General features: G+C 37.9%; 1 protein-coding gene across 2 annotated transcripts in view; it reads right to left on the reverse strand.

Annotated features, from left to right (window-relative positions):
• Positions 1-1,138: 1,138 nt before the first annotated feature.
• LYPLAL1 (lysophospholipase like 1) overlaps positions 1,139-20,214 on the reverse strand; it is a 28,050-nt gene continuing 8,974 nt past the window's right edge. For both annotated transcript variants that reach the window (XM_082305234.1, XM_082305235.1), the window contains 3 exons: positions 14,425-14,594; positions 2,177-2,292; positions 1,139-1,554 (listed from right to left, as the gene is read on the reverse strand). In XM_082305234.1, coding sequence (XP_082161360.1) covers positions 1,315-1,554; positions 2,177-2,292; positions 14,425-14,594 — 526 coding nt within the window. In that variant the 3' untranslated portion in view covers positions 1,139-1,314. The remainder of the gene's footprint in view (positions 1,555-2,176; positions 2,293-14,424; positions 14,595-20,214) is intronic.

Genomic DNA, 20,214 nt, shown 5'->3' on the forward strand with positions numbered 1-20,214 from the left:
GAACAGTGACATTTTTTCCCCTTTGCTTATTCTTCAAGATAGGTAAAAGCTGGCTTAGGTCTCAGCACATGAGGATTCGAACAAAACTCTTAGTCGCCCAGAGCTGGCCGACACTTTTGGAGTCATAGCCAATACTGGCAGCAATCTGCTGTGACAGAGCAAACAACAGTGTCCTAGATCCACTCTTCAGAAGAGGGGGAAGGAGAAGATTAAGCAAGAGACTTGGATCTATTGACTTTGGCAAAAGGTTGAATACCTTGTCATGCTAATAAAATTACTGAATTTGGGGAGTAGAAAATGGGGCAGAGGGGGGACATTAAAAAAGCATTAAAATTACATAAGAATAGATATTTATACTCTGAGTTAATTTATCAAACTGACACAGAGATGAATCATCCACCATTAAAATAATGGGATAAAAGTTTTCTTTATATCACAATCATTATTTACAACTCTTAAATATTCATGGAGGAGTCAAGTATCCTCATCTTTTAATTTAAAAAGTGATCTTGCAGACCAAAATAAAACTGTTGGCAAAAATAAGTTTCTACAGGAACAGTGCCCAAAGAATGATTTCTTCAAAAACAGGATAGATCTTAACAATCACGATGGCACTTTTTTTTTTTCTTTTTAAGAACCTACACTATAAACCACACAGGGCCCAAGCAACTCACATAAAGCTAGATCTGAGCAACAAAACGACGAGAATGGGAAATAACAAGAGTCTGTGGTATAGCTAGACACAGCTACTTACGAGTTTTAAAAATGTAACACAAACCTCAGTTATTTTTTTTGAGGTGACATACAACTCTGCTTTGATGAGAATCCAACTGAAGCCAATACGGTTCCTCTCAGTGGACTAACTTGAATATAGGCATGTATTTCTACAAGTAGAAGTCCATTATTTTAATAATTGGCCTTTTTCTTCTGTAATGCCATTAGAAAGACAACCATACCACTGTGTATTTTTCCATCTTAGAATACATACAAAAAAAAACTAGGAAATTCAGAGCAATGCTTACTGAATACTGTTTTGATTATTTAGGAACAGTTTTAATATTATCAGTCATTATTTTCCATGAACTGATGTGGATGTGTATTTCAAAACTGGACAAGAAAACAGAAAAAGAAACCCATGTGATAAAATGACTGTTAACAGTCAGCACCGTCATTTCAGCACTTAAGTGAACTTTATGGAATATAACACTGTCTACCTGAAGCTGTGCTTATATAACGTATATGGGACACCCATATACATGCCACACAAACTCAAAACCACAAAAATCAGGAAGTACATGAAAGCTGCATCTTCTTTTATTTGTTTGTCTTTGCTCCTTCAACAGGTAATTTCTCTAAAATCCAGGTTTTTAGTTTTTCTATTTCAGTTCTGCTTAACTCATGATTAAGGTTTGGAAAAGTATGAAGTGATGTCGATACTCCCAGTGACTTTAACATCTTGTTGGTCTCTTCACCCCATGAGTAGAGAACTAGTTCATCAGCAGTTCCATGACACTGAAATAATTCTGGAAGAACAGTTTCATTTCTTTTCAAAGCCTAAATGGAGAAGAAACACTGTCAGACACATCAGTAAAAAATTTAAAAGAATAGTTACGATTACATGGTGACAATTTACATAGCATTTCATTTATTAACCTGTGTTTTAGTGGTCATATTGTACTATCTCTACAAAAGCAAACAAGGAAATATTAAAAAAACCTGCACTTCAAATTCCAATGTGCTAACTCTTGACAAATGATAGTGTTTACTTTAAGGTCTATATCCCTCTCTAAATAAGAGATATAGAAAAAATTCATGACAGCAGATGGAGCCCACAAGTATTATAATTCATCACAAATTTTCAAAGAATAGTTACACTTACATGGACTCTCTAACAACTAAGGACAACTTGCAAAGCATTTCATTTGTTAATCTGTCTTCTACATTGACCTACTTTAAATAAAATAATTGTACTGTCTATCCAAAAAGAAACAAAACATCATGTAAGGACAGCTTTAAAGCCTCACTTCCCTAATACTCTGCTTATCTATTTCCAGGAAATGTCATAAGTTCAGAATATTAATCAATTGTCTCAGATGAATAAACATGCTATATTCAATTTTAATTATGTTTTTCTTTTAGCTAAGCAGTTTTTCTGTAAAGTCTACCACACACTCACCTGGTAAACAGCAGAGTCTTTATTGAGAAAACTAGACAAAGCAAAGACTCCTGCCAGATCTTGATGAAACCTATATGCTAAATGCATTGCCATTCCACCTCCCATTGAAAAGCCTCCTAGGATGCAACAAAAGAAACAAAGATTGATTTTGCTATATGTCTTTGTAACCCAGCGTCCAATTTATTTTTATCTCCAGACTTGTTTCTTTTATACACGATGCAATCAAAAAACACCTTGAGTAACATAAAGGTTGCAATGATCTTAAATCAAAGCATGATTCAATTAAGAAGTTGCATAGCTAAAGTACTGCAAGATTCATTACTGAGAGAGAAAAATTTAAAAAAAAAAAAAAAAAAAAGAGCCAAAATACCATTACTTTAGAAGCCATTCATGTATGGTCCCTACCAGGTAGCTGAACACTCTGGCCATAAATTCTCTGATGTTAACAAAGCAAAACTCTATGAACAGATAATTCTCATTGCTTTTGTATTCAAATTATTTTTCCCTTAGGCCAGTAGCATTCACACATGAAAGATCTGTATCACTATTGTACATCAATGAACATTCAGTGCATTAGACTACTACACCGAGTTTGAGAGTTTTTTTGTTGTTACACCTTAGGATATATAATAAATAGGGAAAAATTGCAATGTACCCCACCTGAGCTCTAACCAAAGGCCTTTAATTCAGAGATCCTGTGTTCCATACATCTCTTCAGCTGTGCCAATTCCATACACAAGGTAATTCCTCAGGGATGATTTTCACATGACAAACGCTTGTTCATTAGGAAAGAAATCCAGACTACCACATTACTACACAAGGACGCAGTACATAGGCTATTATATTGCCTGCATCCAGATAATGACTAGCATGAAGAATGACTGGCTGCTGAAATCTCTTCTAGTACAGAGACAGCAACCAGCTGAAAGATTAGGACAGCATCCAGGGTACTGGTGATACAATAGGTTTGTGCCAGGTAGTTAACTGATGTTAATTAGTTGCAAAATTCTGAGCCCAGACCTTTTCACAGAAGGGACATGAAATTAGGGACTGAAGAAGAAATGCAAAAATACTAGATAAAATACCAAACCATTAAACTTGTTATCTTTCTGAAGAGATTAAAATGAGACTTCAGAATGGGAATGGCTCTTTTGCAAAGGCTACGTAAGCCCTCTGGGACTGACTTCGGTGCTACACAGAAGTTCGACATGGGTGCTAAACAAAACCCAGGTAGGAAGTAGCACCCCTGCAGCACTGAAACTGAGCCCAATGACACCCTGCAACTTTGGTACTTCACTGGATCCTGGGACCACACAGAAAACTTCTGGCACGTGGAAGCTCAGAGGCAGAAAATTGTAACTTTGTAACTATTAAATGGGTCACAGTGAGACTGTTCCTAATGGGGAATCCTCCTCCAGCACATTTATCTGCAAGTCCCAGCAGGTCTGAGGCCCTTCTAGCTCACACTCCATCCCATGTTATGACTGGAAGATTTGGCTGGATTTGTGTAGGAAGTTTTCCTGAAAACACTAGAGTAATCCACACGTGAAGTGTTTCCTTTCCTTCTCCCACATGTTATTTTTTGATTTCTGACGAATTTCTGATCAGAATTTCTACTAAATTTCTGATTCTTCTTTCTACTTACTGTCACCTTATAATCTTATTATGACAATTACAGCCAAAAGTGGTAACTGCAGGTTTCTGACTTACAGAACTTGGATCTTAGGGAGAAAGAGCAAGACCACACAACGTGAAACACTGGAGTCTTGCTTTCCTTTTTCAAACACAGTCCTTAATTGAATTAGGAGAGCTGTATCCTCAAACTAGGAGATATACCTAGGATCCCCTAGCTAGGCACCCAGGGGGCTGATAATACCCTGATATTTATCTCTGGTAAATAAAGCCAAGACCTGCTATTTACCCTAGAATCAATCTTTAACCAGTTCAAAGTTAAATGTAGTACGTCTAAGTGCCCAGTGGCAGTTCAAAAACAAAGGTAGTTGAGGAAAAGTAGGAATGAATGTGCGTTAACAAGTTCAGAGCACGCCTTAAAAACTCACACAGCCCACACCATCTGAAATTTTGCATAAACTTGTCTTCACAAAAATAAAAATACTGAAAATACTACTGCAAGCCTTTCATCTGCATCACTATTTCCTACCAGACACATTCTTGTCACATGTAAAAGAATTCTTCAATGAAAAAAATAAAAAATATATTGCACAAGTGTCACAGTAATCAAAAAATTCAACACCGCTGACCCCACGTTCACACAGAAAGAAAAATACAGCCTTCTGAGAAAGTATATAAAAAACAGCTACACAAAGTTACGATGCAAACAACATCATCTTATGCTGAAGTTTCCTTTTTTCTCTTCTGTGGAATCTGATCATTTACTTCTTCATTTCCTTTTGATCATTCTGAATGATGCTGTCATCCCCAAACCCAAAAAGTAGCACTTATACTCTAAGAGACCATTTTGCATTTGCTTACAAATAAATACAGGTATACTTTGTCCACATATAAAATGAAGTCCATTTTAAGTATTTTAGAATACAAGGAAAAAAGCTGCATTGAAAACTCATTACTAGTTTGTAAATGATTTAATCTAAAATTTTGTACCCAGTTAGTCACAATTTGGCAACACTATCTGCAATTACTCACCAGCAGTCTTTGACAATGCAGTCACCTTCTGTTTAGAAGAATATTAGGTAATGGTTCTTTTATGTGGCTCATACTACTATGAGAAAACGTAATACAAAGGACTAGTTCTTTGAATTTGGTTTTCCAGGGGAAAACCTGAAGTTTATCATTTGATACCACAACAATCTCTGAGTAAATACCATATAGTAAATGCTTCAGAAACAAAAATTTGAATAAGCATTTGTAGTTTGAGACAATTTTTTTCGATTACAAGACGTATTTCAGTGTAAGTGTAAATTTGACATAGCACGTAAGATATGCTCAGTCAAGAACTTTTATAAGAATTAAAATTTTGGATTAAGGAAAAATAAGAGGTGGGTACAGATATTACACAAAACAAATGTATGAAGTGATAGTCAGAACGTAAGCAAAAAAAAAGTACAAGTAAGCTTATGTACACCAATGATCTCTGCATAAAGATTACATAAACCTCACAGCATTGCTAAGTAGATTGTGTCGTGAGTGTTAATCAAGATCAAAAATGACATCGCAACATTTCAACCTTAGATGGGCAGAACATGGCAAGCCCTTTGCTTGAGACCAATCTATTTCCAAGAAGTACAAAGGGTGTACACAGAGATTTCAGAATTTGCCAATAGCTGTCACACAAAAAGTATGTTCATCTTCCATTTTTCCCCTTATCATAGAATGGTTTGGGTTGGAAGGGACCTTAAAGATCATCTGGTTCCAATCCCCCTGCCATGGACAGAGACACCTTCCACAAGGCCAGGTTGCTCAAAGCCCCATCCAACCTGGCCTTGAACATTTCCAGGGAGGGGGCATCCACAGCTTCTCTGGGCAACCTGTTCCAGTGCCTCACCACCCTCATAGAGAAGAATTTCTTCCTTATATCTAATCTAAATCTACCCTCTTTCAGTTTAAAGCCATTACACCTTGTCCTATCACTATGTGCCCTTGTAAAAAAGTCCATCTCCAGCTTTCTTGTAGGGCCCCTTCAGGTACCGGAAAGCTGCTATAAGGTTTCCCTGGAGCCTTCTCTTCTCCAGGCTGAACAACCCCAACTCTCTCAGCCTTTCCTCATAGGAAAGGTGCTCCAGCCCACTGATCATCTTCATGGCCCTCCTCTGGACTTGCTCCAACAGGTCCATGTCCTTCTTATGTTGGGGGCCCCAGAGTTGAATGCAGTACTCCAGGTGGGGTCTCACAAGAACACAGCAGCAGGGGAGAATCACCTCCCTCGACCTGCTGGCCACGCTTCTTTTGATGCAGCCCAGGATATGGTTGGCCGCCTGGGCTGCAAGCGCACGTTGCCGGGTCACATTGAGTTTCTCATCAACCAACACCCCCAAGTCCTTCTCCTCAGGGCTGCTCTTGTATCTAGTTTTAAAGAGATCTGTGATAAATGGTTCAAAACAGTTAAGTGTTTGCTCTACAATGCTCAGGATACCAGTGCAGAAAAGCATGTAACTATTTGCATTAACTTTCCTGCCTTACAGAGGAGGTTTATTCACAGGCTAAAAGGTAAGCACATAAACAGACTCAATTAAATAAAGCACTTTGATTTGCAAAGAAACTTCACTCAAGTATGCATTTATGACCTCAAATCTGCTTCTGTGTAGTGCTGGTTTCTAGGCAATACCCCTTCGCAGTGAGAAGAAAGCTGCTTGTAACTTGCTTTGCTAGCTGAGAAAGATCTGGTGAAATCACAGGATCGTCACACTTCCAAATCAAAGAATTTGAATTAGACGGAAAATCCCATGCAATACTTTACTAAAACCAAAACATTCTTTGCTGGAATATCATTTGTAACTATGTTAAGGTAATCCCAGCCACATGATGATGTAACACAGAGTGAATAGAGACTGAAGTTCTTATATGTAATTTATTACTGCTTGAATAAAATAGAAACCCTCATCACAGCTGCCATTTTTTTCAGTGATAAAACCTTCCTTCCAGAGCTTGTAAATGGCCTTAGGAGCATTTTAAACATCAAAGTGTTTGTATGAAACCTTGAGCTCACTTCTGCTAAAGATCTTGATTTATATTAATTTGCTCCTCATTTGTATCTGTCTGAAAGGATAATCTGGTCCATGATGACATTTTGACATTATATGGAGTTCAGGAAACCAAATATTTACCTACTGTCAAACATCAGCTTTATTCATTTCTTTGTATTTTGTCTAACAATGTTTGGGTTTGTATCTCAGAAAATGACTAACTTTATTATCTAGCACAAAGGTTTCTTTATTTAGTCTCTCTCATGTCCTACATACATGAGGGAATGCTAAAAACTCTGCCTTCTCCCCCACGCTCCGCTTCCATGCCTGCAATGACCTATTCCTCAGTTCAGAAAGCTCTTTAGGTTTTCATTCTTCTTTACGGAAAACACACCTCTCAAACACAGGTTTGACATTGCTGATTGCCTCCTGAATTATATAGATCTGACCGTAAAATGCCCTCGTCAATTTGTTATACATAATGATTACGGACCTAGGAAACAACAAACCAGATCACTTTTTCAGTCTTTCCAGTATAATTTTCAAACGTGACTAAAGCCATTTTCCACACTAGAAAACACAGCTGTAGGAAACAAATTTTAGTTATTAATCACATTTAGTGCATGAATTCTGCCATCTGCCTTGAGTACAGATCTTCTGCTCCTTGCAGAGACAGACCTTGAGCTCTTCTCACATGAATCTGAGTGGCAGAGGTAGAAACTGCTTCATGACAGCACAGAACCAAAAGCAGAAGAGGAGAAGCTAAGCCCCAGACTTTGATGAGATAAGGATTCGGACTTGGGTGTAGGGGTGGGGTTTGGGGTGTTGATTTTAAGCAATATTTCTTCACTAGTTTCTCTCTAGTAGTTGTTCTTCACCTTGCCTGTGTTTCTTCAAATTTGTCAGTACAGCTTTGGTAACGAAGTGGCAAGAGATGAATGCTACAGCACAGAGTGCCTGTGCCAGCACAGAACAAGGAGAGAAATACTCTTATGCTGTGTAAGGCTACACTAGCACAGTTAGAAATTGTCTTTGCCCATTCTGTTATCATCACAATACATTACATACTCTTGCCTCATTTTCTTTCCATTCTCCCAGAATTTTTCATTCTCAATTTCTCCTTTCTTTATATATTTCAACTTAAGAGTTACTTCAATCGGTTTCTTATCAGGAATTTTTCCCTAAAGCTACATTCCAGTTTACTTTCCAATCTCCCTATGGACTTTCTGTGATTTACCTTCTACTAATGGTAACAGCCAGACCTTGTTCTACACATCATCTGCAAAGAAGCTGACTTTCTGTTTTGATACTTCCTTTTTCATCTATGAATGGAAGTATTATATACATTTAACAGTGTTCATACATGAGTATCAGCAAAGAGTACAAATGCCAGCGGAACAGCAAATTCCCTTCTCCACAGAACTCCTGGAACACCGCTCCTGTGTAAGTGCTCAAACATGTACTTTGTCTCAAGTGAATTTCATCACAGAAGCGATTTTCTCCTTTTAATCTATTCATGAAACTTCACTAAACACTAACCTGACACACTAGCAGAACTGCAATGAACGGTTTCCACCTTTGATAGCCTTTTTATTGTTTGTTACTCAGTAACTAAGAGTCTTTACAGGAACAAAGGCAACTTCCTTTGACTGGCTCTGCCACTTCCTCTTGTTAGGAAGATGAAGCAATTTGCTATCCAACTTTCCCACCAACCAAAACACATTTTGAAATGGATATTTAAGTGGTACAAGTTTTACCACTTTCTTGTAAAAACAAGTGTACAATAGTTTCTAATGTATCAACTCGCAGTAAAACCAGAACCAGTTACGGTTTTATTTTCAACTGACATGGGTAGTAGAGGGGAACCCAACATGTGTACCTAAGAAATCATATTTTTTTGCACTAGAAGGAATATAAAATCCATGAAAAGTCTCAAATCAATTTTTCCTAAGATGCTACTCTATCACATCTATGGCTTGGTTTATTTACCTAGTGTGTTTTCTTGGTTGTTTCTGCAGCAGGGCTGTGCTGTCCTCCTCACCGCTTACCTATCATTTTTACAGTCAGCATAACCGCACAACATGGAAAAAAGGAAGAGAATAGGTTACTCTTTATGCTCATGGTATTCATGATTTTAAACTGAATCACAGAAAAGAAACTAGAAAACGGGTTCTCTAAAGTGAAGAATAGTGAAGCAGAGGAACAGGTTGCCTTGGAAAGCTGTGAACCTTCCATTAATGAAGATCTTTTAGAACAAGTCAGAAAAGCAATGGTAAGGATTTGCCTAAAGAGAGCTGAACCTGCACTGACACATGAAGATGGATTAGCAAATGTTGTTAAGCCTCACTCTTCTATGATCCTGTAGGCATGACTGTGAAGAAAGCACAGGTTAATGTGCACCCTCTGGCATGTCTACACATGCCTCTCAAGCATTCTAAAAGCCCATCCATCTGTTTAATTTTGCACTGAATTCAGGCATTTAGTAAAGATGAGTAAGTGTATGTTTTCAATAGAGTTTCTATTCAGGCTGAAAAGATCAGAATTCGATTCATTTTATAATTCTTTTCTTTCCAAAGCCATTATCTGATGATAATATGTGATGACTATATCGTGATTGAATTATTTTTAGTCTTACTGCTGTGAGCCTTATTTACTCCTAATCTTCACTAGCATTTGCTAAGCCTGTCATTCACCATGCAGATTGAAACTGAGAATGTGCCACCTTTCAAAGACCCTCATTTCTAGATTCATTAATACAGACACCATTGAGAGCTTGGAAACAAAGTGGCAAGTGGTGGATCCCACTCTCTGGTTAAAGTTATTAGCATCTGTACCTCCTACTCAATGATTTATGAAGGAAACAAACACTTATTTGTTAATGCCTATTGCTTGCACATCAGGAAGTAAAAAGAGGAGTAGAGATCCAAAAGAAAAACAAACGGCCAGTTCAGGTGCAAACAAACAAGAGGAGCAAATGTTTTCCCCTAAGTACAAACGCAAGGCAAATTTACACTGACACACTGAAAATTAATGAAATGTTTGCTGGTGTTATGGGGGAGACAGACTAACAGTACTGCTTTGAGCCCAGCATCTCACAGGCAAAATTTAGATAAACCACAAAGCCATGCAATGGGTGGTAGAGAAAGAAATCTCAACTGACTTGCAGTGACAAATGGCAATATAAAACCATGAATTTACTCTGTGAGAGCAAGGTAGTAAGTGCCTCTAAATGAAAGACAGTGTTTTCCTAATAAAGACAGAAGATACAAGATAGGAGGAGTGACAGCAAAAGGCTTAGAAACCAAAGACATAAAATACGAACACTGTAGGTGAAGTAGTTTGCCCAATGTTTTAATGATTTATTGTTGATTTTTTTTTATCTTCCCATATTTACAAAATCCTCTTTCTCTGGGATGTTAAAGCCAAGATACTTCCTCCCCATCCCATTCTCACACACACTGAGAGAGATGGAAATGCTAATATTTACAAGAAGCACAGAGCTTTCATGTTAGTTCCACCATGGTTCAGTAGCTATGTAAGAAGTCTAGCAGTAAACAAAAAGTGGCTGTGTGTCTTCTGTTATTGTTATAGTACAAGGGGTCAGGAATCATGCATGTGTTTTTTGGCATACAGTCAAATCTACAGGACTGTTATGCAAAGTTTATTTTCACTGGCTGCTTACACAAGTGACTACAGGTGGCAGAGACCAACATGCTTGGATCAGCATTTCTGCACTACACAAAAAGTGACCTGTAAAAGTAGGAAAGTAGCACTAAATTAAGAACCAAAAAAGAGAACAAAAAGACTGCCTTTCACTGAAGTGTAGTTGACTAAAGTGAGCACTATCAGAATGCTCCAGAAGTGAAGTGGCCATTTCTTTCAAGAGCTTCTAACATATTCTTGAATAAGATTGTTGAAATCTTTGACAATTTCCACCTAAGTGGAGTTATTTTATAGTGCACTATCACTATGGAACCAGTTAAAAAAAAACAAATACAAGAAAACAAAACAGAACCACCACCACCTGAAAAACCAACTCAGCTTTAAAGAGAAAAAGAAATTACTGTCCCACATGTCAAACTGGTTATTTGCTTGTTTAGCTAATTTAGCAATGAATTCAGGCATTTATAAAGAATACATACATGCAGTTTTTAAGAAGGGATACTATCAAAGCTCCAAGTGTCAGAATTTGACTAATTTTATCATCCTCTTTTATCTCCAAAGTCAATATAAACCTACTTAAAGGATTATTTGCAAGAAGTGCTTTAGCCAGGAAGACCAGCAAGAGTAACTCAACAGGAATGTCTGGCTAAAGAGTGACTTCCACTATCAAATTCTGGGGATGATATAATTATTTTTGAATAATTATATACTGCAGTCAGTCTCCCTACCTTCCTCCTTCAAGGTCAGGGGAAACAAGCCTTAATGAACCAGAAGTCTACTTCCTTCAAAAGCCTTCTGTTATTAGTAGGAAAGCAAACCATGAAACTGTCAGGAAATAGGAATGGGTAGATGAGCCATGTACTACTGTGTGCTGGTTGTTACACTAAATTGACATGGAGGTTTTAATAATGAGACTTTATTTACCTCCAGTGAATTAAGTAATTTGATTCTTTAGAAGTAGATTCATAGAGCAGCTGTTAAAAACAAGGCTGCACCGATGTTTTCCTTGATACAGAAAAAGAGGAGTGGCATTGCACAACCTGGACTCCACCCCCAGCTTTAGAGATCTGTCCTACAAGCAGCCACTTGTGGATTTCAGAGCTAACGGCCACTGAAACAAACAGCGCAGGCTATAATTTCTTTCAGAACAAATGATCTTACTGTACCCACAATCTTGAGCCTTGTGGAAAGTCTGAATGGCTCCAGAAGGAGAATCATCCCCCAGAACACCAGGTGCTGGGCTTCTCATTTTCCACTGCTTGAGCGCCTGCTCCTGCTTCCCCTCTCTTCCCACTCTCTCACCTTTGCACAGTGCTCCTTCAGATCTTGCCTTCTTATCCCACACCTCTGAGCTGTCAGCAGCTACCCACCTTCCTGCTCGCCTAACACCCTGCTTGCCCTCATCTAACAATATCTGACACTCATCCTCAGCCTGTAATTTCTAGTCCGCTATTCCATATAAAACCATAACCTTCAATCTTGTTACCCTCCTCATACTCATTTTGTTTTCTTTCCACTCATTAGAACTCCCACTCATTACAAAATAGACAGTCCCACAACCCAGTTTCTTTAACTCTTTAACAACCATCTCATTCCATGTAACTCCCTCTTCATGCAACTGCTCTGTTCTCTTGGATTCTGTGACCTACCCGAAAAGGCCCCCACTGCTCTCCACAAACTCCCGAGTCCTCCAGTCTCTTCTCTCAACTTTTTTTTTTCTGATTTGTATAATAAGATACATACCAGTATTCCTATTAGAGATCTCCAACATGATACCACATCACTGAATGCACTGGGGAAATATTCACAGCAACATTTCATCATGGTTTCCTCTGCTCTAATAGTCTTTCCCTTCACCTCAAGAAGGCCGCCTCCTGCAACTATCACACCGGCACTCACAAATCCACTGTCTGCTCCCCACTCGTTACTTCAAGCCTCCTCTTCTTGTGCCAGATGGATGTTCCTGACTTTTTCAAAGAGAAATTTAACAAGACCTGACATGATTTAGTTCTTCGACATTCTAAGCAAATGACCGTATCATTCACTACCTCCAGCACACCAATCTTTCCCTAACTCAGAAAAATTTCAGGCCACCCATTTCTACTTTTACAGTGGAGGCTATAGTTTGCTGCAGACATACCGACTACCATCTTCAAAACCAGACCCTGGCCTCAGTCTCTTTTGATCAAAAACATTATAAAGCTGCCAGGTGCCTTTACAGAATTTCTGATTTCCTGTAAGAGACAATGCCAGAAGATGGGCAATTATTTGCACAAAGTCCCGTCTAAAACAACGAAGAATATCACATTAGGCTGACTCAGACTGATACTAAACCCAACCTTTATGCACAGAAACCTTACAGGATCACTAAGCTTCATTCTCCACTGCATCACACGCTGGTTAATCATCAAAACCAGTGCAGACAAGGCACAAAGTCCTCATGGAAAAACACTCAATCTCGTGCTGCCACAAGTGACACAATTCATTTTCCACTAGCAAATTTCTTATGCATCTAGATGGGTCCCCTTCTGCACTTTGGATGGACCTAATTCAGGGCTGCCTTATTTTGTTTGTTACACAAATATTAGATCCAACTGTGAGAAGGTACACATGTAGTCCCTGTCACAGAGGCAAGGAAACAGTGCCTTACTCTAGAAGCCTGAAATCCAAAGCTCTCAGAGTGAGAAAATAAGTATAATTATTTCTGATTTATAGATGAGGAATGCAAATACACAGACGGGGACTTCCAAAGAATCTACAGGCTGAAACAATCGGTACATACCAACTTCCTTACTCTGCTTATGACTTGTAAAACAACTTTCATACTCTGCAGTCTCACTAGATCTAATTCTGAAGGCTACAGAGAAAAGAGAAAAGGTTAGTAGCAAGTTGGATCTGTACACAGAACACCTCCCAGCTCACGCTACAGAAAAGCACCTGCGCTTCTTCAGCTGTTTCCAAGCCAGCAGGTATAGCACAGGAAAGACAGATCAAAGAGACTGTGCTGACAGCCATCCAAAACAATGCATTCTGCAGCCAGGGCAATGAGCCAGAAAGGGAAAGTAAACAAAGGCCTTCAAAGAGCAACATGGGGCTCGACCAAGAAAACATGTAGGCTGAATGGCAGTGCCTCCACCACACAGGATTTTGATGGCATGACTCAGTTGGCCATAAATTTCTAAGTTCCCACATTAAGAGTTTTTTCCTCAACCTGAAATAGTTTGTGGTCTAGGGATGGGACAGGGAGCCAAGGACTCATGAATTCTCATCCCCTCTCTGACACAGGCTACTGCATTCCCTCAACTCCTGTGCCTCAAAATCCCACCATCTGTTTCACAGAAGTACTGTGAAAGTTACTAGAAATTTCTGGGAATTAAGAGGACCAGGAAGACAGACACATATGAACTATGACAGCTAATACTTAATTTGTTATCAAGTGTTAATCTTTGGTGATGTGTAACATGCAAATTTCTTCCCCAAGAATTAATCCAAAATGATCAGAGCACTAAGGAGAAGCTCATGATTATTTATATGCTACATCTCCACTCTCCAAAACAGAAGTAATTTTGGGAAAGTATGCTCTTCATTCCTTGAAAAGGGCTAAAAGGAAATAGTAAAAACACATACTTTTTAAAGTAAATCACTACCTGCCCTGTATTTTAAATAATGATTACAAATGACTATTTACAATAAAAACAGTTTTAAGTTACATTTTTGAGGAGACTGCTTGCAGTTAGCCACATTCCCCACCGGATACAGGTTTAAATAACGATTCCATATTCTTGAGGATTGGCTGCTGAAGGGGCTGTTCAGCAGTCGCAAGGCATTCTCATGAACTTTCAGGATGGAGTAAATTCAAAGTAGATGATCTCTTAACAATTAAAAAGCATTGAAATAAACACATCAAAAATAAGTCTCTCTTACCTATTAGTATCCTATTCTTTGCAATGCCGTTTTTTATCTCATCGTTGATTAAGTCTGTAAGTCCCCGGCACATAGAATCAATACTTTCAATGTGTTCTGGACAATCATTAGAGATCTTATACCTGTCAAACCACACAGTGGAAAAGGCTCCTTTCATAGGTGTATATGGCCTGCAGTGGTGGAAGGAAAGAAAACAAATGATTAACCAAGCATAAGATCAAAAGCCTTCAGCATACCTGATAAACAAAAACAATTCAGTTTCTCTCCAGCGAAGGAGAGAAGGAACCTCCTTCGGGTCTAACTCAATTCACATCCAGTCACATTGCATTTCCCTGCATTCAAAACACTGTCCTTCAAGAACAAAGAGCGCATTTGGAAGCTGTCTCAAATGCAAGTTTCCGTCAGTTCAATGTCAAGGTTGATCAAGTCAGCTAAACATTTTAAATCCTAACCCTGCCAAGAGGTTCTTAATCCTAAACAAAATTAGGGTTGAAATCTACCTTGGAAGAGGACAAACTGAAGTAACTGCTAAACAAGACAGCTTTGCAGGAACTAACTTTATGGGGTTCAGTTGTCTTATTCTTGTTGAAATCGACAGGAGGTGGGTATCATGAACTTCTAGGTATTTACAAAGGTGTCTTCCTTCTGTCCATTTTTCTTTTTCTGAAATAAATACAGCCATCCTCACCTTAACGTGTCAGGTATCTCATAAAAATAAGTGAAAGAAATGCCATGTTGCTTACTGGATTGGTGCACAGACACAAATTAAGAGACATCATGATACTACCCCGCCCCGTAATACTGTGTTGTTAGATTAGTATTTTAAGTGCTTTAACATGCTGCCCAAATCTCAGATAATCAAGGAAGCTACAATCCAAAGCAGCCTTTTCTTTGTTTTTAAATAAAGAAGATGAATAGAGCCCTGAAATCCCAAGAAAGGTGATCTAATTGCCTTGCAATGGCTCTACAATTTAATACCAAACATACTGCTTTGAGATCGGTGCTTCATCTCAAAACCAAGCCCCTTAAAATCCATAATTGCAATGTTTAATCATGGGGGACATTTTTCATTTTTACTTAAGCTCAGATGAGCTCAGATCATATTACAATCAGACAGCCTACAAACAGACAGTCTTTGATGAATTTGTCTGGATGGGAACCCACTGAATATACCAACACTGACTTCTGTGCTCTCTCTGGATTTTTTTCAGTACTAGGATTAAAGAAAAACACAACTAACCTAAAATAAGAAAGCTACTATTTCAATTATTCTTAATGAAGGAACAAATTCTGCCTTTATTAATACCAGGAATGCTTCACATATGTAAATCACTATTTTTAAACCAGAAATACTGCCACTAGTATGAGTGCACAAGAAGCAGTATACCGGTTGCATTACTCAGTCGCACAACTCAAAAATGAGAAAACACAGATTTTCTTCTGCCCGGTGCCATGAACATGAAATAAAGTTCATGACTTAAAAGCTGGTAAACCAAATATAAAGAAAGAGGCAACAAACAGCAACAGATAGGTACAGACAGACTACATTGTTCCATCTTTTTGGGCACAGCTTCAGGAAAGAGTACCTAAAAACCACAACAATCTACTGTTATTCAAAATGGCATGCAAGTATGTGGTCAAGTTTAGTACAGTGTGTGCCTTAAGTAGCCCCTCATTTGTTTAATTCAAAACAAACCATATACTTAAGCTCCACAATTAATTTTTTTTCAAGTTAGCCCTTACTTGTCTATTAAAAAAAGGTAATTCCTAAATTAAAGGAAATTCAGTGAAATACTTTGTACACCCAACAAGCTAAAGCTAAGTTTAAAAAATGTTATTAAAATGCTTTTGCTTTTTTTTGTTTGTTTGTTTTTTTTAACTTCTCTTTAGTATTACCACTGTCTCCAGGATTATTCCCAAATGAACTGGTCAATACCTAAGAAACAAGATTACAAATCTCTAATTCACCAAAATCAATTTCTAAGACAAGACATTCCAGTCAAAAATATCAACAACAGCGGAATCAATAGAGTTTCTGGAAAACACCTGGACAATGTGATGTACAACAGACTAAGTGCTTGGGCAAAGAGCATTTAATTCATGGTTTTAGCTTCTCTCTCAAACACTTTTACATCAATCCTGGTTAAAATGTTTAGCAGCCAGAGTGCTTCATTTTCCAGTAAAACCAGAGTACCTTTTATTTCTGGGAGAAAAGATATGTAAGGTTTTAGTATTATTACAGCAGGTTGACCCAGGATTTCCATGGCATGAAGATACATATTTGTGTTACATTACAGAAATTTACACTTACATTACAGAAATATTAAAACAGGTTTCCCCACAACTGAAAGACAGAAACCTACAATTTTTAAACAGGACAAAATCCATGATGAGATTATAATACTTGATCAGACGTCAAAACTCAGGACTTTTACCTGCTATCTTTGCAAATTCTTCAGTAAGATAGATGAAAGATTAACGTGTCTTAAGCCCACAGGAAAACACCCCCAAGCAAACAGATGAGATGCTTTCAGCTGTCTCAAAAACATCCTTGCAAACACTTTTGATTTTTCAGAAATGCATTTAAAATAACCTTTATATAAAGCTGAGAAATAAGATTCTTTTAATGGTTCACCCAACTGGCACATCTGTTTTAGTCATTCACCTTGTTCCTTAAATAAATCCCTTTATTAGCTGGCACACTACAACTCAGACATTACCACGGTAAACAAATATGTTTGGCATGGAACCATCTGTACAGCTCCAAGAATACAGAGCAAAATTTTTTCGTACAATTAAACCACAAAATAAAAAAATAAAAAAAAATCCCTATGTTACAGTGACACGAGGGGCTGGACTGAAATACACAAAAGCAAAGAAATACAGAGTGGAGTGAAAACTCCATCTGGTAAGATCAGCATGGTCAGTTAACAACAGTGTCAGACCAAATGGTCAGCTTTAAGTTTGAATTTTTTGCTTTCCTAAGTTTAATCAAAACTCATAACATTAGTCCCAATGATTTTTTTCCTCTGTGCCTCACTTACTTTATTCTCTTTTTTAAATGATATGAAAAATAAAGCCTCATGTCTCTAAAACATGTACTGTTGAAACTTGGAATGAAAATATATAGCTCCCCAAGTTGTGTGGGGTTGTTTGTTGTTGTTTTAAAGAGGATGTGTGGTTTTGTTTTGCTTGCTCTGGAACACACACAAAATTCAAATCCATATAAGAAAACAAGAATCAAGAACCCTCTCTCTGGGTATATCCAACTTCCAAACTTGTACCCATTTATAAGAGACATTTGAAACACAACTTCCTACAAATTGAACTAACTCTTTAACATTTGAAAATAAAGAGAAAAGAAGATGTAAAGGAGACATGGCTAATATCAAACAGCATTTAAGAAACTGCAGGCATCCTGAGGAAAAGAATCTTTAAAATGCTTCCCAACATCCTCAAATCACTCTAGACCATGTTTTCTGATTACTTTATAGGTCTTATTTTTTAATGGTGTGCACTCATCTACAATTGTTTTCTCACACATACACTTCTTGCATGAGATTGCAGCTTCAAGAATATCCTACACATCTAATACGTGAATGTCTTAAAAGGAAAATATGTCCTGTAATATCTCTGTAAGTATTTATCATCCTTTCAATCTTTTAAATATGTATTCAGATAGAGGTAAGTTTCACTGTTGATTTCACTGCAAAGTTTCGAAGTAATACAGATCATTTTAGGTGAACATTAATACAGCTCATGCTAGGTTAACGTTTGGACTTGATGATCTTGAAGGTCTTTTCCAACCTAAATGATTCTATGATTCAAGTTTTCACAAACAAAGGTTAGCTTCTGCTAACATCAGTTATGTAGTAACGATGAAAATCTAATGAAAGCAGGAAGCAGTAACACCATCTTTTTCCACCTTCCTGGAGCATGGATTATATACTCTAGACCTTCTTAATCACATTTAGAATTGTCCTAAATAGTTTGACATTATATTAAGTGAACAGAAGTGGAGAGCAACTGAACAGTGCTACACAAGGTTCAAATTCAGATCTAAAAACATGCCAAATCCTATCTCCAAAACAATGCTATTAGCACAGCAATGCACATAAAACTACAGGTGTTTTTGTTCGTTATCCAGTAAATCACTGTCCCTGTCCAACATTTTAAGTTAAAAGACAAGCCAGCACTACTGGCTACTTTAAATAAGAAACATAAGAGTAGCAGACAGCACGTTGATAAGTAGTAAATATTCTTCCCCCGACTCCTCCTGATGCACAATCGTGTTGCTGCCTTCACACTCAGTACTATGATCACCCTGCTAATGCAGTCACATAAAACCCAGACCACTGGTGCTGGCTTACAGCTTTCTTTAAGTTCCAGACAGAACTTCCTGAGATGTCAGACAGAACTGGGAATTTATACTGAAGTTAGGCTTCAAGATTCAAATAAAGAAAGAGAAAGATCAAAATTTTTTTAAATCCTCACTGTTGCTTCTTTCCCAAACCCATCACCTCTCAGTTAGGAAGCACAGAATCACATGAGACATTGTAATGTTGTCTTTTGGAGTCCATGCATCCCTTCAAGAAAATCTACAGAGCACACTGCCAGACAAAAATAAGGCAGGCAAGAGTGATCTCCATGAGAAGCAATTTTGTCTGTTCCATAGAACAGGCTGTGCCTGGTCACTCACCCACATGCAAATGCTTTTGATAGAGTTGTTCTGGATGTATACTGCCTGAAATGAGAGCTAACTGAGCCAGTACAGAATAGTTACCTAAAGGAATACTACATTGACAGCTTTTGTTACTTGGGACAAATCTTATTCATTCAAGACAAAGGAAGTCACAATAGAAATGTTTTTTGGGTTTTTTTTTTGTTTTTTTTTTGTTTGGGTTTTTTGGGGTTTTTTTTGGTTTTTTTTAGGGGGGGTGGGGGTGGGGTTGGTGGGGTGTAAATTGTGGGGATTTGTAATCCCCTAATCAGAGAAACGGCAATAATGTTATGGTTGAGAAGACCATTTTTAGACCTGCCAGTGACCTTTTCTAGACACTGCCAGTTCCTCAGCAAGCAGCTAATAGTTGCTGCTTTATGAATTCACTGAAAGAAAGTGGCAAGAGGCAAACCAGGGTCCAATCTGAATCATTCTCCATTACAGGGTTTGAAAGACACTCTTGGGTTCAGAGTGGTATCTTTCACAAGCTGGTGGCAAACAACACTGAAGATGGATGAATGACACTAGCTAAGCACAGAACCCCCTGAAAAGACTGTAAAGCAAGAGCACAGAATGACACATAACTTCGAACCCCATAACTGCTTGCTAGAAGGGCCATATAAAAACCACTGTCTCTTCTGTATTGGAAAAAGGTTGAGTGACGAAAAACAAGAGGAAGGATGTCTAAGAGTGTGATGTAGTTAAAGGATTAGAAATCCAAGATTATTGCCATCATGTTCTACTTTGTTTTCCTGAAGCATGACTAAAGTATCTCTGACAAGTATTTATTGCATTCCACGTGGTATTTAATATATGATGTAAGCACTGCACATATACATATCCGTATGTTTTCCCCACCTAATGCAAGAGGAGAAATAAAAGGAAAATATGAAGTTTATCCAAGCATGCTTCCATCATTATTATGCAGAATATGTTAAATTTCTACTTACAGAAGGAGATGAAAGAACCACCCTATGATGCCAACCAAAACCCTTCCCATTTGTCCCCCAAACTTCCACCTCTAAAAAGACTTCTTTGTGTTAAATTTATGAATGAGGTTAGGGCTTACA

This window comes from Platalea leucorodia (genome assembly GCF_965183815.1).
Source record: "Platalea leucorodia genome assembly, chromosome: 3".
NCBI classification, from domain to species: Eukaryota; Metazoa; Chordata; class Aves; order Pelecaniformes; family Threskiornithidae; genus Platalea; species Platalea leucorodia.